Source organism: Lingula anatina, chromosome 5 (assembly GCF_051362555.1).
Source record: "Lingula anatina isolate TDL-2025a chromosome 5, LinAna3.0, whole genome shotgun sequence".
Classification (NCBI taxonomy): domain Eukaryota; kingdom Metazoa; phylum Brachiopoda; class Lingulata; order Lingulida; family Lingulidae; genus Lingula; species Lingula anatina.
Window position 1 is genome coordinate 7,409,731 of NC_141771.1, and position 27,707 is coordinate 7,437,437.

Below are 27,707 nucleotides of genomic sequence, written 5' to 3' on the forward strand. Positions count from 1 at the left end.
TTTGAACGTAACTCGAGTTAGCCCCTGTATTTTTTTATATTGATTTTTCATCACCTTTTAAGTCCTCAATTTTTTCCAGTTTACTATGATCGCGCTACCAAAGTGAACATTCCATGTGCTTCAGAATAATCATTGTGCTTCCTATTGACTTAGTTTTCTCCACTTTCACTGAATGTGATTGATGAGGAGAGGAGGAGGATAACACTGCTGAAACATGCCTCTTTTCCAATCATGCTAAGACAGCTTAACTTAACAGATCTGTATATATATATATGCTGTACTTGAAGTCTGGTTAAAAAGATGCTTGATGTAAAAAGGCATTTATTTACAACAGCACCCCCCCCCCACCCACCCACCAATCCATCCACACCATTGTGTAGCTATGTAAAAAGAACCAATCATAATGGGGCTGTAAAGAAAAGTGTATTTCGTGATGTAAAAAGAGCCTGATAGTATATCAACCCAAACTGATCCACCATCATAGTTTTGATCCGTCATACATATTTTACAATATTTCAACCTCTCTGTAGTATGTATATAGTGCACTAAGTGACTTGCACAGGAAGGCCAATACTGAACAATACCAGGCAGTCTTGCAGGCAATGAAAGGATAAACGGTTTGGTTTGAAGATGCTTCCTCCGGGAAATTGAGCTGTCATGGTCTGAAAGAGTGCTCAAGCTTAGCTGATGCATGATGAAAAATGATGTATTATATTACTAAGGTTTCATCTTTTTAGACAGCTGTTGTCACGTAGTAAAAAGATCCTGAGCTCCAGGATTTTATCGAAGATGGATTTCAAATTAAACTTTTCTTCTGTCGTCATTGCACAATCTACTCCTTAGATATCCAATGCAGTTTTACTTATTTTTCACACAGCTGGCTTTAATCAAGAGGGGGTATATTTTTCTTTTAAAAAAGGGTAAATTTTATATCTAAGCACTCAATCTGAGTAAATTGACCAATGCCCCTTCCGTTTAAGAGTGTGCAAATATGATAGTCATCATAAATAGGTAAAATAGAAAAAGTCATGTGATTCATTCATAAATTGTTATCAAGTAATCGCGCGAGTAAATTATAGGCTAATTTCTCACATTATTAAATTCTCTAATTTTCACTCTCTGAACCCCACCCTGGGGGGGATAAATCACTGGATAAGCCTGAACAAAACTGAGATTTGTCAACTATCAAAACAATTTGATACTTACATTGCAGGCCCGTAGTCAGGGGGGGTTCGGGGGGTTCGAAAGAACTGCCCCTTTTGCTGGGAAAAGGTCCACTCTGGGTAAAGTTTGATCTAGGTACAAGAAGTTTTTATGGGAAAAGGTCCACTTTTTCAGAAAAAGAACCCCCCTTTTGAAATTGCTGGCTACGGGCCTGCATTGTAAAGGGCAACTACATGAGATTTACCCAACAAGTGTTTATTAAAGGTGTTTAAATGTTTTCAAGTTGTATGTAAGGTTTTATAAGAAGCTGTGGATGGCAAAAATAAGCATTTGGGGCATTTTCAAAACCATGGTGGATTGACAGCTATATGTGCATGTATAGGTATCTGTCAATTGCTGCATCCTTTGTCAGTCAGAATCTGAGCTAAAAAAAAAGGAAGGCTGCCCATAGTTAAATCAAGGTAGGCTAATGTTGGGAGAGAGTCTCTGTATGTGCAGCCTCACAGTTCACCTGCCAGGGACAGAGAACAATTGAATTTATGGATATAGGCCAGGGGTACATGTAGAGAACCATGAGGGAAATAGACCTGATAAAGTCCAAAAAAAAAAAAATAAAAATAAAATAAGGGCATCAGATTTGATTGAAGGGCAGTAAGATAAAAAGATGATGAGGTTTAGATCTGGGATTTTCCTCCTTCAGATCAAAGAAAGCAGGGCTCTATCTTTTGATCTATTGACCAATTTTGATGAAGATCTCGAATGAGGTAAGACTTCGAGCTAGGTTTTGCTGTCTGCATGAGTGCTTAAAAGGGAAAAAAACATATTCAGTTTGGTATTGATTCACTTTGGAAAGACAGTTGAAGGAGAAATATTATGTCAAAGCATGCATATATATTTTGATTCATCAAGTTGTCACAGTGGTTTTAATCAGAAAAAAAAAATTAAATTGGGCATACTGGACACTTTGCCTGTGCTGATAGTCACATGAAAGCAGTGATAATTATCAGTTTTCTGAGGAAGTCTTTAGGGTACCGACAAATTGCACCACAGCTCAATCCATCTGTATGTACAGTGTGACTTGATTCAATTTCCAGGATTTCTAAGAATTTTAAATGTTGTAATCTCTTTTGAATATCCTAGAGATAGATGGCCAATTTTGATTTTATTTACAATATATATCAGACAGGAGTTGGTTTTGGAATGCTTTCTTTAAAAAGTTTGATAATGTTAATTTTTTATCTTTTCAGAGAAATCAGCAACTCATGGAAGGAGCTTTCAATCCGGCCATCTCCACACTGCCCCAGCTTGGTAAGGATGTGTGTTGTGTTAAAATACTGTCTCAACTAACACAATGTCACACTTCTCTGTAATCACTTTCACACACTCTGAAACTATCATTTTCTTATAGCTTGTTAAGGTGTTAGAGCACAAAAAGTCTTCTATTTATCAGTCTTTTTTTTTTCGTTTTATTTATATATTTACTTAATTATGTCACCATACCTTACCTAGTATCTTCTTTTTGTCTTTTCATAGGAAATAATGTAATGCTTCAGCCTGTCCCTGACCACTTCTGGTTCTGCACTCCAGCTAAGGCTTATAAAATGATCTGCATCTTTCAAAAAAATATATATTTTAGATACAACTTACCGCAGAGTGGCTGACCCTCGTAGACGAAGTGTGAAAGAAGGGGAGAATACTTTGACCAATACAGCTACTCCCATTACTTCTGTGAGTTGATTTTTTTTTCTTTTTACTATCATTATTTGATCCACTGTCAAGAATTGTGATAAAACATTACAAATATTTGTGAAAGAGCATGTTTCCTGCAGGGCTATCATGTTTTAGCATGGTTAAAAATTGAGATAGTTTTATTGATAATCCATATAGCCAGGTATGTGATGCATATTGTATTTCAATAACATATTCGTATGCAGGGAAACGTGAAAGGAATATGAGTGTGTATGTGCATGATAACTATTAAATATCCTCTCTCTCTGTACTTGTTATTTAGATGTTATTTAGAAAGATTGATGGAGTTGAATAAGACATGAATACTATCATTAAATTGTTGCAATATCAAAGTTGAAAGATAATTTTATGATGATTGATTATGAAGAAAAAACCCGGACACTGCAGACACAGTGCATGCGCTTAACTGGCACATTGATATACGACAGAAAGAAAAAGCTTATCATTTATTACATCTCTCAATGTCTCCTGCATAACTAGTTTATTTCTGTAGACCCATGGATGGAGATAATACAACTTGATGGGGTTGGTCTCACGATGTCACCACTACCGGAAAATTAGTTCTTTAAATGGGTATGTGTGAGGATCACACAGCATATTGTGTTCACTTTTGTTTTGGCCACATTATAGATAATTATTATATTAGTTTAATAGTGTTCATGCTGGACTAGCTACCACGTGCACAGAACTTTAGACTGTGCCATGTTGTATTTGCATGAAGCAGATCCAGTCTTATTTGAAAGTGGTACTGAGAAATACTGGAATAATTGCCACATTTGAAATTGCTAAGAAAATGCCGTAAAGGTGAATGAAGAAGATATAAGCACTAAGTCAGAGGAAAGATCAACCGTGACAGACAGTCTTCAAGAAAAATGATTGTCTTTTGCACACAAATGTGAAATGGATTTTTTTTTCTTTCACATCAAAGTGAAAGGGATCTGGAGTCACATTGCTGAATGTGTTTTGAGGAGAAAATGATTTTCTTGCACAAAATTACGAGGGATCTAGAATCATGCTGCTGATATATCAGTGAGACATTCTTCTAGAAAGTTAGACATTTTGCCTTCAGGAAAGTCTGATTATATTGAAAAGCTAGAAATCTGAGCTGACATTCTTAGGGGAGTTTTCTATTATTTCAGAGATAGACAGGAGTAATGTGGTGTCAAAGCAGCAGCTATTATCTTCAAGAAAAATGATACTTTTGAGGCAGATTTAGATTTAATATAATATTTTAGATACACAAGCTACTAAATAGAAAGTATTGAATGATCTTGTTGAAAATGGTGTTAAGAAATTCAGGTTTATTACTATTATGAAGAAGGTCTTTATTCAAACTAGATAGGTTCTAATCTGGTTAAAAGTTGGTTCTCATATCGTTTACAGTTGGTTCTGATTCAGTTTAGAGTTGGTTCTGATAATGTTAAGAGTCCAGGTTTGATAGGCTTATTGGGTTTTGATAGAATTTATGTGGGTTCACAGTTGATTGCAAACAGTCAAGGTTGATTGCTTGATCTAAGAGACCCAGTGGCAAACAATCTGAATAATATTTTTTAATGTGATTTTCACCTCTGATTGAGTGTGTACTCTTGAAGGTGACATACATTGCTGGTCAAGAGGACAAGCAATATCAAAGTCAAACCTTTCATAACCATGCAGGGAATCTATTTCACAGAGAATGCTTAAAGTAACGTACAGCACATAGCTTAATTTCTTATTATGGCCTTGTTTGCTAAATTTCCATTTGGCAAATGGCACTGGAACAACTATTGCTGATTCAGAACTAATAGGATGGCTTTTTTTGTGAAATAAACCCTTGTTTATGAAATTATTGGAAGGGTTCAACTAGGTCTTAATGATGTACCCCTGCAGCAGTAGAGGGGATTTGAACCCTGGATGCTGGTGATTAGCGGTCTAAAGCTGCATGATTTCATGCATCAGTAAAATGCACAATTTTGTAGAATAGATCTTTAGATCAATATCATCTTATGCATGAGAATTTGTATATCCCCGGCCATAGGCCTGTCACTTTCACAGACTAGATTATTCTTAAATTCCCTGTTTATTTATGATTCAGTGCTTTGGCGTGATTTGTATTTGGTTGTTCGTTTGATTGTGTTAAAACTTCAGGTTTAAATGCCACCATTGTGAAGATTTGACAGCCTATAGCTCTTCTGAGGTCTTGCAAGACAATTTGCTACTTTCAAGCTGATAAGTAAACTAAATGAGGATTTGAACTTTACATTTTGCTGTTTGTCTTCCTGAGTGGAATACATGTATTTCATGCACATGACTATCCCTTACGAAAATTTCCTATAGGATTTCCTATAGGAAATCCTATAGGATCCTATAAGATTTCCTATAGGATTTCCTATAGGATCCTATAGGAATTCCTATAGGATCCTATAGGAAATTGTCCCTTTTTCCTATAGGATTTCCTATAGGATCCTATAGGATTTCCTATAGGATCCTATAGGATTTCCTATAGGATCCTATAGGATTTCCTATAGGATCCTATAGGATTTCCTATAGGATCCTATAGGAAATCCTATAGGAAATCTTATAGGATCCTATAGGAAATCTTATAGGATCCTATAGGAAATCCTATAGGAAATCTTATAGGATCCTATAGGAAATCCTATAGGAAATCCTATAGGATCCTATAGGAAATCTTATAGGATCCTATAGGAAATCTTATAGGAACCTATAAAAATTTTTATTAACTGCTTTGAATATTTTTACAGCTTTTTATATATTGTTGGAACTTTGGCAAAATTGGTTATAGGCACTGGTCCCTCAAAACAAAAGAGAGTATCATGTTTACATTCTTTATTCAATATATAAAAAAAAATTTAATGTACATATTCCACAGTATGGTATGCAACCAGCTTACTAGAGAATTGTTTCATAGATTTTTGCAAATTTAACGATGCTGCTCCTGCGTTTGAATTATAAGTTCTATAAGTTATCACAAGGATCAAATATGTCTTGTCAAGCTGTGGCGTCACTGTCTTTTTCTTGTGCGCGTTCGAACTCCTGCCAGAATGAGTGGCTAAAACCTCCCTTGGCCAGATTGTGTACATTGTCAGCATACTGCTTTAGTCACTTCATAATTGAAGAATTTCAGACAAAAGTCTTTTGCACATTGTTCAACTTTACTGTGATAGTCTTCTTAAACTCCGTCTAAGTTGTGTTGAACCATTTGCAGACGCTTTCTGAAAGAAAGACATTGTGAATTTCAATTAATTGTACATGTCTACAAAAATGCAAAATGATGAAGGAAAAATTTTCTAATGAGATCAATAATAATCATTGCACCAATTTTATTTTGAGCAATTCATAGCCTTTATTGGTTAACTGTTTTTTTTTCAAAGACAAGGTATTAAAGCTCGATAATTTGTAAAAAAAATTTTTTGAGAACTTGAACATATTTCATAGAACCAAGCCCACAGGAACAATCAGAAACGAATTTTAAAATGCAGAAATCAGCAGTGGAGAAAACTCTACTCTGGTTAAATATGCAATTGGGCCATTATAAAGCTGTCAGGGCAAAAAAAGTCTCAAAAATTCATGGAAAACTAATTTCCGAGGGTAAACAGTAATTCCCTATATTCTGACCAGTCTTTGCTTGACTTAAATCATCATTCCAAACCACAAAAAAAAGCAACCCCTAAGTTAAAATTTATAGCTTCCGTGTCAGATTTTCACAATGCACATTTCATTTCCAATATGTATAGGTAAGCAAAAAATATTTTTAAACAAACTATGGTGTTTACCTCACATTTAGGGTTGAAAAGAAATTAAAGGAAAAGAAAACTTGGCAAATAAACGATCCTGAAGAACATGTGAGGTAATGAAATTTGCCCTGACAGCCTCTCTAACATGTAAATTGTATTTTATTTATTAGCATAGGTCTTTCTCAGTTATATATCATGATGGTTCCTTAGAGGCAGTTGTGGATAACATTAATAGATAATTTTTAATAAATCACAAACCAAAAGTTGAATGAAATGTAATTTTTTTTAGATTCAACTCTATTTATAGAAATATTTTGATGCCAGTTGAATGAAATGTAATTTTTTTTAGATTCAACTCTATTTATAGAAATATTTTGATGAGCAATTGATCACAGTTTTATAAGAAATAAAGAGAATAAACAGTATTTCTTTGTTGGCTAAAAGGGAAGCTATACTTTATAAATTATAACTTGTTTAATGTAATATAGATATGATGTTTACAAGGTACACTACAAATTAGATCAATTATCTCATTTTCAATTTGATTAGATGCCCAAATGATCCAATTAATGCATTACTGTAATACATACCTTCCTCAATCTGAATTTTCTACACTCTGTACCCATCCACTATGCTCCTGAATTTAAACTGGCTTGATAGCTGTATACTCATTTGCTGCTTGTCTCATATAAACAAAGACTTAGACAGGATACCACACATCTGATAACACCTAATAGGCGGTTACTGTTACTAGTGTAACAATAGCTACAGGAGTAGTGACCTAATAATAGGTGCCAGGCTAACAAAAGAAATTCACAGTTGTTGAATCTATGGTTATGGTTGGTGGAGTAGGGCATTCTCTAGCTAACATCAGTTGCAGGCCCGTAGCCAGCAATTTCAAAAGGGGGGTTCTTTTTCTGAAAAAGTGGACCTTTTCCCATAAAAACTTCATGTACCTAGATCAAATTTTACCCAGAGTGGACCTTTTTCCAGCAAAAGGGGCGGTTCTTTCGAACCCCCCAAACCCCCCTGGCTACGGGCCTGAGTTGACTGTTAAATCTTACAAGTGATTGAGCATAAAATTTATCTTTATAATCATTAATTTGTCCTTGTTCCCCATCCTTTATGAGGGACAGTACTATACCCTTAATGTTCACTTACTTTTACATTATACAGTATTTTATATATTAGGCAGGATTGCACTTTCACTTTTTAAAACAGCCAAGGTCAAGTACAGTCTGATTAGATCAGGTTGACTTTCAATAAATATGAAATATGAAGTGAATATGATCACACAAAAAGTAAAAATACATTATATACTGATATTTAGACCAGTTTCATTATTTTTCATTCAACCTGGCCTTATAAAAATTCACAATTAATATGGATTAACATAGGATTTCCTATATATAGGTTCCTATAGAAATTCCTATAAGATTTCCTAAAGCATCCTATAGTAAATTTTTATGGTCTGAACATAAATTAAAAATCAAAATCATATACTGATAATTAAACCAGATTCATTATTTTTCATTCAACCTGGCCTTACAAAAATTCCCTATATGAATTGGCATAGGATTTCCTATAGGAATTCCTATAAGATTTCCTGTAGGATCCAATAGGAATTTTTGTAATGGTCCGAAAATAAATTAAAAATCAAAATCATATACTGATATTTAAACCAGATTCATTATTTTTCATTCAACCTGGCCTTATAAAAATTCCCTATATGAATTATATTAGCATAGGATTTCCTATAGGTTCCTATAGAAATTCCTATAAGCTTTCCTATAGGATCCTATAGAATCCTATAGAATTTTTTTTAATGGTCTGAACATAAATTAAAAACCAAAATCATAAACTGATATTTAAACCAGATTCATTATTTCGGCCTTATAAAAATTCCCTATATGAATCAGCCTTGGATTTCTTATAGGTTCCTATTGAAATTCCTATAAGATTTCCTATAGGAAATCCTATAGGATCCTATAGGAAATCTTATAGGATCCTATAGGAAATCCTATAAGATCCTATAGGAAATCCTATAGGATCCTATAGGAATTTTTGTAATGGTCTGAACATAAATAAAAAAAAAATCAGCTTCAGTGATTTGGTACAAAAACATTCCTAATGATAAAATATTTCTCCATAAAAGATTACTTTAAAATGATCAATTTTTTTCAAAAATTCTTTAAAAAAAAAATTACAGAATTTCTATAGAATCCTATAGAAGACTATAAGATTGTGCATTATAAACAATAAAAAGCATTTTTGCTTTAATAGTGATATATAATTGACAATTCAACTGATAAAATGGACCTATATCAAATATCTATTGTTTAGAATGATATATGTTTATAAAATATGCATTTTTCTCAAGATTTTAACTTACAACAATTTCCTATAGGATCCTATAGGAAATCCTATAGGAAATGTGCCCTATAGGATCCTATAAGATTTCCTATAGGATTCTATAGGATCCTATAGGAATCCTATAGGATCCTATAGGAAATTTTCGTAAGGGATCTTACAGCTTAATATGAAATTGGTTCTATTTTTTTGTTATTTTTGTAACAATTGCATGTATATGTCAATCACAAAACAGGCTTCATATTACACTAAAGTTCACCCCTTTAGCCTTTGATAAGACAAGGATGGAGGGTAAGAATAACACCTAAAAGTTGATGAATGTTTCAAAAATATATTTGTGATGAATGATGAGGTTTAAGACCCGAGGTTGATGGCAATATATCAGTATAATTGCAGTGATTTTGAACATTGATTTTAGCTGGAACTTCAGGGTGATCAATCATGCTTTTCATTGAACATATATATAAATATAATACATTTTTACTTTTAATAATAAGATCAATATTTTGCAATATAGGTTAAAATGGGGAATTAATTAAAAACCCTATAATATATTCTATTAATGTTGCCTAAAGGTTTTCAAGAGTCATCATCTATTGCCTGTTAGAATCAGACCTTGCATTAGCCTGTGTCTGAGTATATTGGAGAGAATGGAGCCAAAGAAAGGACAGTTCATGCAGTGAGATACATGTATGGCCATTTTCTAGGGAATTTTCATTGAAATTGTCCTGACATATTCTTATAGGACAGCTTTTATGGTCAGATGATGTTTTTCAAGAGAATGTTTTCTATAAAAATTGTACACAGATAGTTTTATTTGGATAGCTTTTGTGGCCAGATAAACTGCATGACATATTCAGCACTTCATTGTAAGAAAAATGCAATGACATGATGAATGAGAAGGTAAAAGTTATTTAATGTCAATTTTTGAGATACCAATACCTCACTTTTTTCTGTATAATTATGTTAAACTTCCAAAATATACAGTTTTCAGTACTTTATAGCACAAAACCAACTATAAGGCCTCATTTAGAATAGGGGATTAACTAGTCCAAGTGTCAAGTATGGCTGACCCACTTGAATACTTCACCACAGGATATCTGCATGTTCAGTGTCTATTAGCGGATTAGTAGACAAGCTTTGTATAGTGGGTCGCCATATTTGACCCTCAGACTAGTTAGTCCCCTATTCTGAATGGGGCCTTACAATGTGGATGCTTTGAATCGACATTTAAAAGTTTTACTGACAAACAACATTTTTGGAGAAACTTTAAACTTTAATGTTGTTTTATTTTATAAATAATTATCATGATAGTTTTCAGTGACATGTTGGCATCCAGGGTAAAGAGATGGGATAAAGTGAACGATGTTAGATGTCTAAATTATAGAAGCCTTTCCCCTGATAAAATATGTGAGATATTACTAATGATGTTTGCTATTGGCTTTGACATGCATGAGCCAGTAAGCTGAATTTTAAATAAACCAGCTAGTACAGAAGGTTTTTTACAGAATTTTGACATAAAAATACCATTCATAAATTTTGAGTACTTACTGACTATAATTCTGTTGCTTCCCAAACCCAGGTACCAACTTGATGTATACTTTGTGACTGATTTGCACTTTATTCTCTTAGTTAAAATCAAGGAGGTTGAACAAAACTTGAGACAGGAGCCCCCTCACCCCCCCCCATCCCCACCCCCACATAGCTAGCTCTACCCACGTAACAGACCTGGGTCAATAGAGAGGGTGATGTGTAATCTTCTTTTGTTGGAACTCCTTGTTAAAATTGAGTGAAAAATGATGGGCATTAATTACAATTGCAATTCTCATTAAAATGTAATGTTTAGCAAAGTGTAGTAATAATGCCAATATCTGTAATGGATACCGTGTACTATTAGACATTTGGTGATGGAATTTTTCAAAGAAAAGATTACTCAACACAATTAATGTCATTCCATGGTACTCATTCTCCTTAATTAAGGGTGCAGAAGAATAATTTTGTTAGTGAAAGTGAGATAGATGTACATAGTGGTTAGTTCTATAGGTGTGTGTCAGAGGATGAAGAACGGAAGAAGAAATGAGTCTTATTCCCAAATGAATGCTCCAGTTTTCACCAATGAAGAAAATGGAATTTTCAATGAGAATGCTGCTGTATATATACCCTGGTGTTTCTTCTCCTAAATGTGTGAATGTGGTGATGCATGCGCATGCATGTACTGCTAAGAAGCAAAGTGCATTTACATTACACTTGAGACAGCCTATCTTAGGGACCATTTCCAGACCCTATCGTACTAACTCTGGATCGAGCAATCTCTGAGGGGATTCTTGCTAAACTGCAATCAACTTAAGCGTCTTAGATGTCTGTCACGCCTATTGAAGCTGCTAGGGGGTAATTTAGCAGCTTCAGTAGATGTGCCAGACATCTAAGCCACTTAAGCTGAAAACAATTTAGTGAGAAACCCCTCAGAGATGGATCAATCCTGTTAGATCAATCTAGGCATAGGAACCCAGCCTCAGTACCTTGAAGGTGTCTCAGCAGACTGTCTGGTTGTATAGTTAAATCATCCTACTGGAGATGAAACTAGATCAACCCAAATCTAGATAGATACATGTAGTTTATTGTAATCAAATATACCACCACGTCTGTGGTTAAATATATTATAGAAAAAAAATTACAAATACAACAGGGGCCAAACTATGAGAATAGAACTAGCTCCCTCTATTGTTTGAATTTGTTTAATTGTACTTTCAGTGCTGATCAGGATATTATATGTACTGCATACATGTAGCAGTGCTCAGATTAACCATCAAAATTGGACTTAAAATGCCCCCTAGTTTTCTATAGATGTCGATGTTGCAGGATTGCCTGGTTGAGTAGAGAAAATGATTTGTGATTAAGAAAGAGATCAGATTTCTAGGAGATAAATATTAGATATTTTGTTCATTGTATTAGAGGCTTTAGTTCAAGATATTACAGATTTCAAGTTTTTCTTTTTTTTTTAATTTATTAATTAATTTTTTATTTATTAAAGAAAAGTTTTTTTTTCCTTAAAATATCAGTAATTTGGTAAAAATGCTATATTTCTTCATTGGTAAATTGAAATTGAGCTCAGAAATGATATGGTCTGTCTATAACTTGATTACAACTGGTTCCAAAGAGAAATTAGAAACTGACGTTGTTTTTCAAATCTTTGCAGCTTAAGTCATATTTAGACTTTGTGATGCCTTTGGGAGATGAGAAAGTGGAGGAAAATCTTATCTTGGAATAGCGTTTTGGGGGAATTGTGTTCCTGGTCTTAGATAAAGGCAGCTCAGAAATCATGTAGATTGTGTGGTCTGACGTAAATAGTCTTCCAGTTTGTGCCAGTTTATAGCGTATTGGCCCTTAGGGACATCTGGTGTCAGTTACACAAAACAAATTTAGCCCCCAAAATAGTCCAAACTTATAGATCAAAATTCTCATGTACTTTTACCAAGATAAATTAGTACAATATCCAGTTAAATGAAGTTTATATGCCCATTTTATTATAAGATATGGTACAGGTATATGTTCCAGACCATTACATAATTTATTTAATTGGATTAAAAATAACATCATTTAGCTTAAATACATTTAGGATAAGACTAAAATTTTAGTCTACCTCAGTTTAAGCTAAATTCAGTTATTTTTAATCCAATTACATAATGTAAGTAAAGACTTAATTTTAGACTAATTTTTTGGCTTGAACTAAGTTGACTTTTTTGTGATACCAGCCCGGACGATCTGGATCAGTAGAATCAATGTTCAGTAACTGATTCTGAACTAATTTACAAAATCTAACTGGCTCAGGTACAGTTGTGCTGGAGTTTGGTGTGGAGGCAATGCCAATGCATGCTGCTGTTAGAAGTTTGGTTATAAAAAGGAAATTTACATATTACAGATATTAGAGAGATCTGTCTCATGCAGTTCTGCATGGCCTTAGTAAGGAAAACAATGGACATGCTACATTGTAGTAGCTTATTACAAAGACTTATGGACCTTAGCTTGTACAATTTCCTACATTATAATGATTATCCAGGGTATTAATTCTTTTTTTTTCTTTTTTTTTTTTTTTTACATTCAGTCTACATGTTCTTTGGTTTATAAGCGATACATGAATGTTTCAACAGATACAGGTGTTTTATTGACCAGCAAAGATAGCATGCAGAAAATCTTGACATTCAAGTGGAGTTCTGACCCCCAGTATCTGTATAGTGTACATACATGTGTGATATTATAGTAAATGCATATATTTACATTGCTGTTTATATCTATTTGTGAATCAATCATGGTGCTATATGCACTGTTCACAGAGCAAGTGCTCAATTAATGTGGGAAAATAAAGATAACAGAAGGAGATTGGTTTTTCAAATAAAAAGTACATTAAAAGATACAACATTACTTTATGTCCAGCTTGCATTTGAAGACAAAGGTGAGCTAAACTGATACAGGTGTTATACCTGTGCAAGCACCCTGAGTTTCAGTGGTCTCTGAGGGCATATTCAGAACAAGTTGATCTGTGGACCAACATATCCACGGATCAAATATGGCACAACCCACTAGAAATTAAGCATGCAGAGATTTAAATGCTCTGCCCCTTGGGATGGTGTGTGCATGGGCAGTAAGAATCCATTGTCAAGTATGCGCCATATTTGATACATGGACTAGTTAGTTCACGGATAAACTTTGTTGTGAATGCTCTCTGAGAGACTTGATCCCTAAATCCATCATCAAGCCTCTCTTATTTCCAGTTTGTGACCTTCAGAAATCAGGGTGAAAAATGGTCAACAGGCAATGAATTTTTAAATAAGTAATACCATTCAATTTGATTAAATTGCTGGACTGAACTATACTGCCTGAAGTTTTGAAATAAAGAGGCATCACCTTCATCAGACTATTTATTGTTTTTTCAACTAACAAAGCATCGTGTTTATGTGATACAACCCAATCACAGGACTTAGCCTACTTAATTGTTGTATTCACATCTATAGGGAAAACCAAGGATACAGATCGAGTGCACAATTTTGAGTTGAGAATTAGGTTATCTCTGCTGTGAACATGACCACAGTTCATTCAGTGATAGTTAATCGGATCTTCTCTAATCCAGACACAAGCATTGATAATTAATCTATTCAGCAAGTGCTTTTTTTCTTAGAGCTATTACTTAGAGTCAGGGAATATGATATATATTGGGGAAGATTAAATGTGAGATTGAAATACAGTCAGTGCATAGAGTTAGCACATCATTTACAATTTGCAGGAGCACATGAATATTCTTCATCAGTGCTGTCTGTTTTATGAGAGCATTATCCTTACATAGTGTGTGGAGTCTTTTCCTAGGGACTTTTATATCTGTACATCATATAGCAAAGAAAAACAGACGACTTGTTCGTGCTGCTAACAGTTCAACTCATAGGAAGGTTTTTTGTGAAATCCAGAGGTACAGTTTTTTACAAATATTGATTACATAAGTATATCAATTGACTACTGTGAAGCAGTATTTCTGTATCTGGCAGTATCATCTGAAGTATTTTCACTCAATATTATTCTTGAAAACATCCATAGTTATCTAACTCCAAGCTCCTTGTGGAAGTGTGATCTCCGTTCTACTTAGGTGGGGTGATTGGAACTTAATTATTCCATCCTGCAGAGCTCACCGCTTCCCATCTTCATCAAATTCAAATCACATTACCAGCTAGAAATCGGGGAGGAAAAAACTACAGACTTCAGTAGGCGTCGTTAAGAATTGCCTTGAATATCGTTAGTTGATGCTTCCAATTAAGTCGTAATTATGTGGAGGAGAGATCAGGTGACTGTGGTTAATTGAAAGAATCGTACTGTTTCCTGTGTAGGCAAGGGCTTACTAGGTACGTGGGTTAAGTTACAATGGCTTTATCTATAGTGGGTTGAATGGGAAGACATTGGGGGAGGGAGGATTGTATCGGGTACATATGTCTTAAACGGTAACAGGATTAATTTGGTTAAGTTTAAGTAGGAGTTGATGGGATGACACTGAGAATCATGTAGGCAGCACTTAAGATGTTATTTTTTAAACAATCGTTCATTTATGGCCCACTTTAATTGTCAGTATGTATTGGATTTGTGGGATAGCACCAATAAGATGATATCAAGATGTTTTTATTTATTTATTTATTTATTTATTTATTTATTTATTTATTTATTTATCATTACTTTTTTGTTAATTCAAATTTATATCATCGCATCAAGTTGTCTGATTTTGATTTTTTCACCATTCAGTTTAGAACATTTCCTCATATTATAAGTCTGTAGCAGTTAGCTGTGGGTGACACAACTGAGGGATTAGATGTACAGCTAGACCACCTGCCATATAATGGGTGGGACTAAATTAACCGTATCCTATATAGGTTTTTCCGATCTAATTGGATTTTCCTTGTAAAAAAAGACTAATTTTCTCCTCCTCACAAATCACAGCTTGACCAGTCCCTCTTCTTGGATTCAATGATTTACACCATGTTTTTTCAGTCAAATTGAAATATATGTAGTTCTAATTGGTTCCTATGATTTTCTGACCACCAAGGTCTTCCATTGTACATTGCAGAAAGATAATTTGTTTTTACTTTTAAGGGTTGAATATGGGGAAAGATGACATTAAGTAGCTTTGCAGGATAATTATAGCTGAAAAAAAAAGAGTTAAGGATAGCTTCCAAACAGGGATAGCTAGTATATATCTCTCAGTTGCCCTCCACTTGACTGCAGACCACGCGCCTTCAGAAGAGCCCTAATTAGAACTTACGCATCCATCGTTTGGAGTTAAAAAATGGATAAGCAGAGTGATTGAGGAGAAAGTAGGTGGACATGAAGGAAGTGGGAAGATGTCTCTTCCTTTTTAAACTCTGGTGCTTTACGATATATCTGGCATTCAGCAGGTTTTTGCATGTCGAGAGAGGTTAAGGAAGACTGGGAGGAAAGCCTTAGCAATCTGGTAGTGGAAAACCAGAGGCTTTAGCTTGGTCTGACTACTGGTCATTTCTTTTGGTAACTAAAGCACAGTTAGAGACACCAAGGCCACATCTGAGTCTGTGTTTTCACAGATTTTGGGTAATTTGTTACTGGCTTGGATGCAGATGCTGATAGAAAGCAGGGTGAGTTCTAAATATGTGACTATATATATATATATATATATATATATATATATATATATATATATATATATATAAGTGTCTTAAATGTGGTCAACCTAATAGTATTGATACACTTGGAATAATGTTTTCCCATTGTAGTACAAATTGTAATCATACCCACACCTTGCTGAGATGTCCCACATTGAAATAAGATTGTTGACTTAACTTCCATGGTACATGTAATAGGCCCATGATGTGGGGCATTCAGATGTGCACATCATACTATAGCTGGGCCATTCCAGCTCTGTGGGGGGATTGTCAATAAAATGCAATAAGTGGCATATCAGCTTAATCAGCACAAGATAGTTAATTACCCCCTATAGCTGTTCAAGGAGGCGTGTCAGCTAATGGCTAAGATACCTTCACAAGCCTCTATCTGCCTTGTGCATTAATCTGCACATTATAGCAGCATCCCGAGAATTTTTCTTTGGCTGTTTAAATCTCATAGCCTCTTACATAGAATCTACTATCTTGATCTTTGTGTATGTCAAACAGGCTTGCTTAAAGCCACAACCGCTTAAGCATGATCTGGTGTGAACACATCTTGATATGTTCAACCACCTGTGAAATCAAAGTGCATCAGAAGGGAACACTGATTTTGAATATATAGACAAGACTGGGTCATGGGACCCCCCTCATACAACAGGGACTTAATGTTATTGTCAGTATATTGTATTCTCTGCCACATGGGACTTTTGATGGATGACCAATTTAGCCTCATTCATTTATATCACTTCGTAAAGTGTGACACTGGATGGTTGGATGGATGGCTTTCTAGGTTGGATTTGTCACATCAGGAGAAACTTTGACTTGGAATTGATGAGACTGATTGATGTCAAAGTCCACTGCGCGATTTAGTGTTAATTCTGTGGAGCAATGGTACTTAACCTCTGCCTATCAGAGCCTCTATTTCTGATCAGTTGAAGGGCAAATGATATGGGTTTATGCCGATAAATAGCATTAGGTTTCTAGTAAACCAAAGAACTCAGGGTGCAGAATGAGGATCCAAATGTCATTTGGCTGTCTGACGTCAGGCAGTCTATTTTTGGTAAAAAAATTAGACTGCTTTGTTGAAAACAACATTCCTTTTATTGGATTAATTTGTGACTTCTTGCACAATACAGAGTGGAGGTAGATATCATATTATTATATTATGATAGATATGCATATGTTGGATGGGTGGATCTTGGTTTTTATTCAAGCATCGTTATGGTACTGGAACTATTTTCATTTGCTTGATAATTCAGTGAAATTATGAGTGGTTATGATATGCAATTATTTTAATGGTGCCTCTTCTGTCGGAGGACGCTGATGGACATTTTATTATTTTAGCTGCCCATTTGCTAATTGGTAACTGTATACTCCTTTGCTTATAGTTATTGTCTTTTTTTTTCTTTTTTTTTTTTTTTTTTTTTTTTTGTGTGTGTGTGTGTGTGTGTGTGTGTGTGTGTGTGTGTGTTATGGATATTGGAGTGGAAAAGATCTGAAAATGCATATTTAGTAAATCAAATATTATGATGCTAAATATCATTTTAGAAATTTATTTATCAGGTAACAGTTTTAATAACATTACACATCTGAGTGTACATGCATGGTTGCACTTGAAGTGCCATTTAGGAACGATTATTTTCCTCAATATATTTTGTCATTTCTCATATTTGAAAAGAGCTTGGTGGCCACAGTGTGTGATGATAGACTATCTCAGCAGAGTATAAAAACTATCAATATAAATTGTAGCTGGTCCACTTTATAATGTCTGCGCCAGCCCAGTTAATCAGTTTAATAGTATTAATACAATGGTCTAATGCATCTTCCCTTGACTTATTAGAAATAGACAGCTATAGTGGCACTGTACATCTGACCATAGGCTGCACTGAAAGGGCTAAAACATATTGATATGATGATATACAGGATATATGGCTGAAGTGAGGTAGATGTCTCTTCTGAGATCTAAGATGAACGCTGATAATCTAGGGTGTATGATTCACTCATTTAAACTGACACCCTTCTGTCCTGGTTAACAGTTTGTCCAGTGTAGTTAAAAAATCATTATTATCCATTTTACACCATATTTGGATGTAGTGTGCTTGGCCACACTAGGTAGACCCTGAACATTGGCCCCTGATATGGATATCTGAAAATGAGCACACGGTTTTCATGGTACTGTGGATATCTATTGGAAAACAATAGCTGGCCACTTCACTGGGTTTAATGATGGCTGTTACTTTTATCTTGGTTAAAAGGTTTTCCCAGTTGCAGTGCCAGATCGTCTCATCCATTACTGTTGGACATTAGCTACAGTGAGTGCAGCATGTAAAAGGTACGTTTTAAATTGAGTATAGGACATTGTAGGGGTGAAAATACAATCATATAATGAAAATGAAATTTGTTTGACATTTTGAGTGGGAATCATGGAAATTCTTTATAAAGGATCACAGGGACTGCAGCAAGTACATGTAACTTGGCTATTTTTTTTCTTTTTAGCTCTTGCCATTTGTATCACTAGTATTTCTGAATGTTAAGTTACAAAGGAAAGTGTATAAATATAAGAGAAATACAGGTATGAAATTATTACATCTTTATTGTGCACTGAAATAAATGGTTGGGAATAGCTACTTTTCAGTAAAGTGACTTTGCTAAAATGAAAAGAAGGCAATAATTTTTTTGTTTTCCGTTCTCTTCTTTTAAGAAATCAAAATTGTAATAATGGTTCAACATGCTATTTTGTCCCTCAAAAATTAAAAAAAAAAAGAATCAGCAAAATTTGAATATCATTCTTGATCTTTGTAAAGTCTCCTTCATGTCCTCTGTCTAGGTCAATACAGACTAGTCCCTGGGTGGCTTTATATCCCAACTCCCCAGGGCCCTCTAGTGATAATGCACATGATGAGACCCTGGGGAATTTCTCAGAAATTGAATGTGATTTCATCTCTGCCAGGAACCGCAGGAAATCATTAGCCAAATTTGTTATTTTGTTTTCTGGACAAAGAATTGATGTAACAGTGATAGAATTGTCAGCACAAAAGGCACCCAAGATCAATTTTGGTTTTTCTATTCTGCATATCCATTTGATGATCCAAAGGCTAATGGTAATGACTCAATCTTTTCAATGGGGAAAAAAGTGATTTTTGTAGATGCTGTCATAAATTCCTGAAATTAGAACATTCCCATTGAGTGCTAGCAACAAAATTTGCATAAAAAAACAGGCTAGCTTATTGTTCCATTCTAATTAATTCATGCACAGTAATTTGGGTGTTACAACTTCATAAGGTTGATCAGCCATGCTGAATGTGGACAGTAAGGGCAAAAGTCAACATAGGCCAAGACCTAATTATCAGAGTGAATAATTGGATGAAGGATTGTTTAGTAGTCTTTGGGATTTTGTATTTGGAATAGGATCGGGAAAACGCTGATTATTGGTATCAAACTATTTGTTTCATGAATGATCAATTTTCAAAACTTACCAGGATATTTCTTTATGTACTTTAAGTTCCAGACCTGATGTCTTGAAAGTATATATCTTCTGAACTGGTAAATGATTTCCAATATCAAGAAATAACATAAAATAGGTGACAGGTGGATTTTTACATTCTGTGGAAAGCATAGCAATTCTGAGGCTGGGCAATGGAATCTGGATTAACTTTCAGTGGAAGTGTATCATACGACTTCAAAGAATGCTGAATGTATCAACATTTCTTTGCCTGATGAATTGATAATTACAATAGTTTTGCATAGAAATGCAAAAAGAATCTCTCTCTCTTCATATACAGATGTACGTGGAGATCCCTAAATTGATATGTTGATGCCACTTTCAAGACACTTCGTGGACTTTTGGTTAACAAGTGCATTCTTTAATTTGGGAACAGTATAGCTTGTTTAAGATTTGCTGTTCATTGTTGTCCGGCCTATAGTAATATTGTGAGACTCTCATCCTACAGATTGGTCATTTCAATGCAGTTTACAGTTAGCTCTATGAACTAATACTGAGTACTTAATTACTCTTACGGGATACACAAGATACTCTTAAACTGTCATGGATTCTGTCCTTAATCATATTGGAAATCACATGATTTTTAACATTAAACATTGAAGAACTTTCAACCACTTACCAATGGAAAAATGTGCTGGAACAATATATGTTTAATTCATGGATGTTCGCATTCACATTCAACTGGGCCGCTCTGATCAGAATCTTAAAATGGAGATTCCCAGCATTCACGTCCAGAAACCAGAAGAAGACACAAAGGTAAGAGATCCAGCTAGATGTTATGCATGTTATGGTGATGTTTTTATTTCATCCCAACACATTCATAATGCATTAAAGAAATAATTTTTATATCTGTATCAATATTACATGAAACATGCAGTTTGTTTACAATTAATTGTCAAGGTTGAGTCTAAAACATTAATTTTCCTTTTAAACTTAATTGACATTAGTCATCCTATTTATTTTTGAATGAACAAGACATAGAACATTGATAGCGGTTCAGCACATTATGTTACAGGTACATAATGTTCAGTCAGTGTGCGTATTATGCATGTCAAATAATTGCCACTAAACCTAACAAAATACCACCATAGTGGTTCAAACAGGATAACTTATAAAGGAATAACATAGGGTTTCATTTTAATATTTTCTTTGCTTTACGATGTGGAGGGAAAAAATTAAGTCCAATTTATAACCCAAAAGGTTAAGAAGGTGTGGTTTTAAGGTCTTTTTACTGCTGCCCAAGAGATTTATTTCAGTACATTTTTTGGCATGTGGATTTTATTTGTGTTTTTTAGAAACTGGTACTAATAATTTATTTGTTACATGTCATTTACCCCCTCTTCTTATGTATCTTTAAACTTAACCTTGCCACACCTAACACCTTAACACATCAAACGATTTGCCACACTTAGGCTTCGTTCACCTGCAATGTCTATTTTCTAAATTCTATTTTCTATTTGCGGTATGTCTTATGATCACGGTGTGTGGCCTGAATATCCCGCGGCGTAATTACTGGCAGCGCGAGCCAGTTACTATAAGTTACTATAAGTAACTGGCTCGCGCTGCCAGTAATTACTCGGCGGGATATTCAGGGCACAGACCGTGATCATAAGATAGCGCAAATAGAAAATAGAAATTAGAAAATAGACATTGCATGTGAACGAAGCCTTAGCACCATATCACACCTAACACATTGTCATACCTAACACATTGTCACACCTAACACACTGCCGTACCTTGAACTTTGACACACCATTGCTTTTGGACACCTAATACTTTGTCATACCTAGCTACTTGTCACAAAAATGCTGTATCAAATTGCTGAATCTAGCACAGGTATTCCATATCAGTTTGAAAATGCCTCAGAAGCATACATTTATATCTAAATAGCCTACAAATTTTGCTGTTTATATTTCTCAATTCAGACTTTAAAAATGATAAAACTCCTCAAATTAAAGTACATGAAGTTGATATTTTTTAGTTCTGAAATATCAGGAGACTATGGCTGTTTAAGTTACTCATGATTTGTTTAAAACAGATTTGATTAGAAATGGCACAAAGCATGGAATCCAAGTGCTGCGGGACACTGGTTGATCAAAATTCCAGAGTAGCAGAAAATTGCTTTTATCTCACAAGGAAAATTGGATTTTTTGTGAAAATCTCATACCTTTAATGAAGTATTTCCTTTAGTATTTATCTAGTAGTATGTGTGATGAAAAGTGCTCTTTTAGCATTCAAAATTTCCAGGTGTGCTACACTTGTGTGAGACAAAAAGAGTATGTATAATCATAGTTGATTTTACACAGTGTTGGTATTGTATTTTTCCTCTAGTCCCCATAAATTACTGGTCAATTACTTTGGTTTCAATGTAGTATTCATCTTTACAAATTACTACTTCTCAGAATGCCTGGGAGCTAGAAAGTGAGATGAAACCCAAGGGCTGTTTGTTGACTTGTGCTACATGTAGACAAATGGGAATAGACAACGAAAAGGGGGAATGGTATAAAAAGACTGAGAGATAACATGTAAGTGAAGGCTGTATTTGATGAAAATTAAAACTGAGTGCAAAAGAACTTAATTCATCCCTTTCAATGACCTAAAACCCCTACCAGAATCCAGTTTGATAAAAAAAAGGAAAGCGTTTTCACTTGGCCTAAGGATCCAAGTGCCCATGGCCAATCCCAAAAAATGTCTAATTACTGATTTATTTTGCTGAAAACTATATGAACACACCCCATACCCCAGGGTCTTCTTGACTGATCATTGTACATTTTCTACTGGGAGTTTCCTGTATTAAATTTTGGAGTCCAATATAGATTTTTATTAGATTTAAAAGCTAGCATTCTTAAATACGTAGCAGGTGATTACTACATGGTTCCAAAGTTGTATGTCAGTCTAACTTTATAATAAATATGAAAATGGATATAGAAATGCAGTATGACTTAATTCAATTCCCAGTGGTAGAAAGGATTGTATCAAGATTTTTTTTTTTTACATTAGTTTAATAATTACACTGATATTTATGATATTGGCTTGCAAATATTACGGTGATTGTTAAAAATGCAGTAACATGCAGTATTGTGATTGATGGATCTATTCAGTCAACTCATCTGGACCTGATAAATTTTTGCCTTTTAAATCTTTTTTGAGAGCAATCTATTCAGCAAACAAAAATATAACTGAAAATATAATTAATTAAATAATCTTAAATTTAAGCAAAAGGATAATTCAAGGAATTGCTGCACCCATCAAATATTTGGTTTCAGTACTGCATGTGATGACTACTAAGTACCTTTCTGATAGGTACAAAAAGGTTTGTTTTAGTCACAAGTTAGTACTTTTTTGGATCAGTGAGATTATTGGAAAATTACACAGTTTATATGTTAATATGAAATGAGTGCAATCAGCATGTGTCTTCAGATAAAAGGCAGGTCGACATCCCCACTAGAATACTAGCCATAAAAATCAGATCTTTTCAATCAATACAAAGATCCCAGGAAAAGGTCAGGACGGTTTACTGCGGCATTTACTCGTAGGTGTCTACATAAACGTTGATGTGTGATTGATTAAATAGCTTATACCACTAACTCCCCCTGTGCATGTCTTGTAAAGAAGCATTCAGGGGAATATTTCCAGCTGTGTTCTTCACATTAGGGACAGAAAGGACAAGTTAGGGGCACATGTACATGTTCTTAGTTGTCTACTGTGGCCCAGGAGTGAGGATAGATGTGGGAAGAGGCTTGGGGGGGAGGGGGGGGAGAACAGACTTTTATTTTCTGCCTGTAGGGAGTTTCCACTTCAGCTGAGGCCCTTTTCACTTTAAATGGCATACTTAGCAATACGTTCTCCATCATTACACTTTTTGTAGTCCAAACATAAAATTATGTTACGGGAGGGGGGGATTAACTCTTTTTCAAACGTAAATTTGATCACTTCCGACTGTTTGGGTGGAAGATAATTGGCTGTGATGAGAGCAGGTGCTCTGTGTAGGAGACTATCCTATGTAATAATAGTATAATAGCCAGGCTATTAAGATGTTGATATCTCAAAGTGAGCAAGTATGGACTATATGGCTAAAGTTTAATGGCTCATTGATGAAATAGCCTTAATCAGATGATGAAAAGAGAGAGGGATATGCTTTCTTCAGTGTAACCACACATAAAAGGCCAGAAAAATCTTATTCCAGCCAACTCAACAGTGTAGTCTGTTTTTAATTCTATCATAATGTGTAAAAGTCAGTCTTTAGAACAATTAACTATGTATTAAATATGTGTTCTTTGAATGCCTTGGTTTGATCAGTCTTGAAAATATTTTTACTTTTTTTTTTACATTATTCGGTATTCTGAGGACTCCTTAGATGTTATACATATAGAGTCTAGGCATTCTTGCCTGCAGGCAGTTTTGTTGTTCCTATCACTCATGAGTTTGATTTTTTTTCTTTTTCGTAGTTGCTGAAATCACTTCCCATATTGGAGTGAAGTTGATATTTTCCTAAGCTGGAATCTGTTTTGATGTTATCTGAAAAAATATGAAAGTGTAGGTCACGAGAGGAAGTATTTAGTAGCTATAATTATAAGATTTGAAGGTAGAAATGATTGGAATGAGCATTTTTTTTTCTTTCTTTTCCTTTTTTAAATAGATACTTAATTTATCTCATTCCTGATCATACATCCCAGTTTATGCTTCAAAACAGGACTTAGACTAGTCTGCCCACTTCAGTCAGATCAAGCCAAATTCACTGTCTTTGAACATGATGTACAACCAGCCATTCCTCGGTAAACTAGCCCCATTATTGAAATGTAATTACTATAATGGGGATATGTGTGTCACTCTTGGTTTTTCTTGGAATTGATTATTTGCAGAAAGTGCTCTTTTAACTGATGCAGTGGGACCTGTAATCTAATGTTATTTCCCCAGGCGGAGTTTATTCAGTTATCTTTGGGAGTCGGAGAATTTTTCTTATTTACACGTAATTCTTTTTTGAGAGATACTGTACCTAGAGATGTGTATAACAAGGTTATTACTGATGTCAATCTTGAAGAGAGAAAATTTTGGAATGAGTGAGTTTTTTTTTTTTTTATCTAAGAGAGGGAAGAAAAATTAGAATGCAAATATTTTTAAATAACATATGAGACTCTGGGATTGCTTTAAATTTGAATGTATTTACTTTAAAATTTCCCGTTACATAGCCATCTTATGATGAAAGTTGCCATGTCTTAAAACGTGAAGCGTATGTAGAATATTCTTAGTGTTTGAGAAATTCAGATATAAAGGGCCAGAAATATCAGAAATATGACTTCCTAAAGTTGTGCTTGTAGCAAATATTTAAAAATAAGCAAATCTTTTAAAATAATATTTTTAATATTGCTCGACAGACTATGAGAGGAACATCTCTGTAAAAAGTGAAGCATGTAAATTAATGTAATTATTACTTTTATTCATGACACATCCAGTTAGATCTGCTGCAGCCGAGGATGGAGATTGTAATCTCTAGATCTCACTTATTATTGATTCTTGTTTATCATGCATGTTTGAGGACAGAGGTTCAGCGGAGATCAGCAAACTAGGAAGATAAATGAAGTCTGTGCCTTGAAGTGGCAGTAAATTATCAATCAAATAGAGAGGGAGATAAGTCTTAGTTCTTATCAGTCAGGGCCATCTTGAGTTATTAGAGTGCAGTTTAGGAGACTTGGACTATTAAACATATCAATCATAATCCATGTAAATAATAACATTATTGGTCATGGTATATTGGTGGGCATTTAACAAAATAAATATTACATTATAGCTATTTTTGTGCAATTTTGATATGATGCATGTTTTTCAAAAAGAAAATACAAGTTAAACGCAGCCACAATAAAAATGCCCCAAGTACATGTAGACAAGTCTTACTTTTACAGCCACAGTAATAATAGTGATAAAAAAGTCTCACACTGATGCAATCTCTATTACAGACGCCCTCATCACGGCTCCTCAAGGCAGGCTACGTGCTGCGAACCATCATCCAGACGCGTTCACCTTCCATGATACGTGATCGCAAGCATCATCTACGCACATACCGCAGGTGCATGGTCGGGAGTGAAATGACAGACTGGATGCTACAGGTTAGCCCCTCAGTCCACTCCAAGATACAAGCTATTGGGATGTGGCAGGCACTGTTAGAGGAGGGAGTATTGGTTCACGGTAAGCTTTATAATGTAAATTTAGATGTAATTCCTTGCAGAATGTTACAACTATTACTGTGTCACACCTAGAACATTGTCAAATGTAACATGTTGTGCCAATGCACCTGTGTTACATAAGGCATGTTATCCATTTCTTCAAAGGGGCTTTGGTGTAACTTATCATGTTGATATGATGTATTTTGTTCACTTTAGCAGGCCTGTCATATTTGCACAGTTAAATACTACACAACGATATAATATTGAACTCAACAATCTGTCCCACTTAATTCACATTGCCCGACCTAGCACACTGTCACAACTAACACACTGTCCCACCTAACACATTCTCACACCTACCACACTGTCACAACTAACACACTGTCACAACAAGCTGGATGTATATGTGTCTATGTGTGAGAAAAAAAGCTCTGTATTTGGATATGACAGTGTCAACTGGTGCATTATTGATAAGATTTTCTAGACTGATAGCATCATGAGATGTTTATTATTTTAGGTCAGAATGATTCCAATAGATGTCACCACTTACCTAACACTGTCTCCACAAAGTGCCCTTGTTTTATCTCACAAAGAATTATATCTCATTGTACTAGTACTTGATAGTATAGACTATATTTGGTACTAACAACATCCATACAAATAAATACACTGGCCCATGAACATTTATACACATAGCTTATCTATTTGATAGAGTATTATCTTCATGTTCAACCCTAATCTGAAGACTACACATCTATACATACGTACTGGGCATGTGGTTGGTCATTATTACAATATTATCTTTATACTCTCTACCCTAGTTTGAAAATGTATAATTATTATATATAGAGAGGCATGAATGTGCATAGATGGGCAACCAAGAGTATATATGCAGGCTTATGTGGGAGTGCGCACACACACGCGCACACACACACACACACACACACACATGGACATCTACACATCTCTGTGACCTCTCTCTCCCGCCCTATCATGTGCCCACTAATAGCTAACTTATTGCATGCCTCCTCATAACCCTACACATCTACTTATGGTAAGTGCTGGGTAGGTTTGAACAAGTCTGGTAAATCGCACTGACAATGAGGGCAAGATGATTGGACACCTTTTGACCCAAAGAAAAAAAAAACGAACAACAGATTGTATAACAAAAGAGACTGATTGTAATTTTATTTATTTATTTATTTATTTATTTATTTATTTATTTATTTGCACAAAATGTGTATTATGTCATTGTTTTCCAATGCACAATAACAAAAACATTCATTAAGTCTTACCTTGAAGTTTTCTTTGTTTTCTTTTACTTACATTTCCAAACATTTACAAAGTGAGATTGGAATAGTGCTTCAACTTCAAGGCATCATTGTGTTAATGTGTAACTTGAAATTTTATATACTTAATATTACACAAAAAATTGGTCTGAAACAAACAAATAAGTAAATGAGGCATTTGACATTTTAGAATGATTACCGTAGACTTGATGGAGGAGTCAAATGTACAGATGAAGATAACCTAAATGTATTGTTGAGGTTAGATTGTGATCTTTGTAACTCTGATATACAGGGCTGTTCTTAATCAACTAAACATCTGTTCATCCATCATATCCATTGCATTTAACTATCATATATTTGTTGTTGTTGTTGTTGTTTGAAGTTTTAATGTTGTTGTTGTTGTTAGATATGTTTGTTTAACAATGGACTACATATCTGAACAATCATCATTTTGAATACTATGAAAAACATTAAGTGTAGAATTTTATGTGATGTACAATTAGCGTGTTTTAATTCAAATTTTTAAAAATGAAGGGGAAAAAGGCACCCACCCCCTCTAGATTAACCTA

General features: G+C 34.6%; 1 protein-coding gene and 1 long non-coding RNA gene across 6 annotated transcripts in view; one reads left to right on the forward strand and one right to left on the reverse strand.

The window, feature by feature from the left end:
* LOC106158702 (rap guanine nucleotide exchange factor 4) overlaps positions 1-27,707 on the forward strand; it is a 72,480-nt gene that overhangs the window by 22,146 nt on the left and 22,627 nt on the right. For 3 of the 5 annotated variants that reach the window (XM_087013433.1, XM_087013431.1, XM_087013432.1), the window contains 3 exons: positions 2,412-2,472; positions 2,801-2,892; positions 25,643-25,871. In XM_087013433.1, coding sequence (XP_086869559.1) covers positions 2,412-2,472; positions 2,801-2,892; positions 25,643-25,871 — 382 coding nt within the window. Of the gene's footprint in view, positions 1-2,411; positions 2,473-2,800; positions 2,893-17,684; positions 20,445-25,642; positions 25,872-27,707 lie in introns of those variants that run through there. The other 2 variants (XM_087013435.1, XM_087013434.1) reach the window with 2 other exon arrangements.
* On the reverse strand, positions 5,725-8,309 carry LOC147761570 (uncharacterized). Its single transcript, XR_015334549.1, has 2 exons — positions 7,238-8,309; positions 5,725-6,125 (listed from the first exon to the last, which is right to left on the reverse strand). It is a non-coding gene; the product is annotated as an uncharacterized LOC147761570 (long non-coding RNA).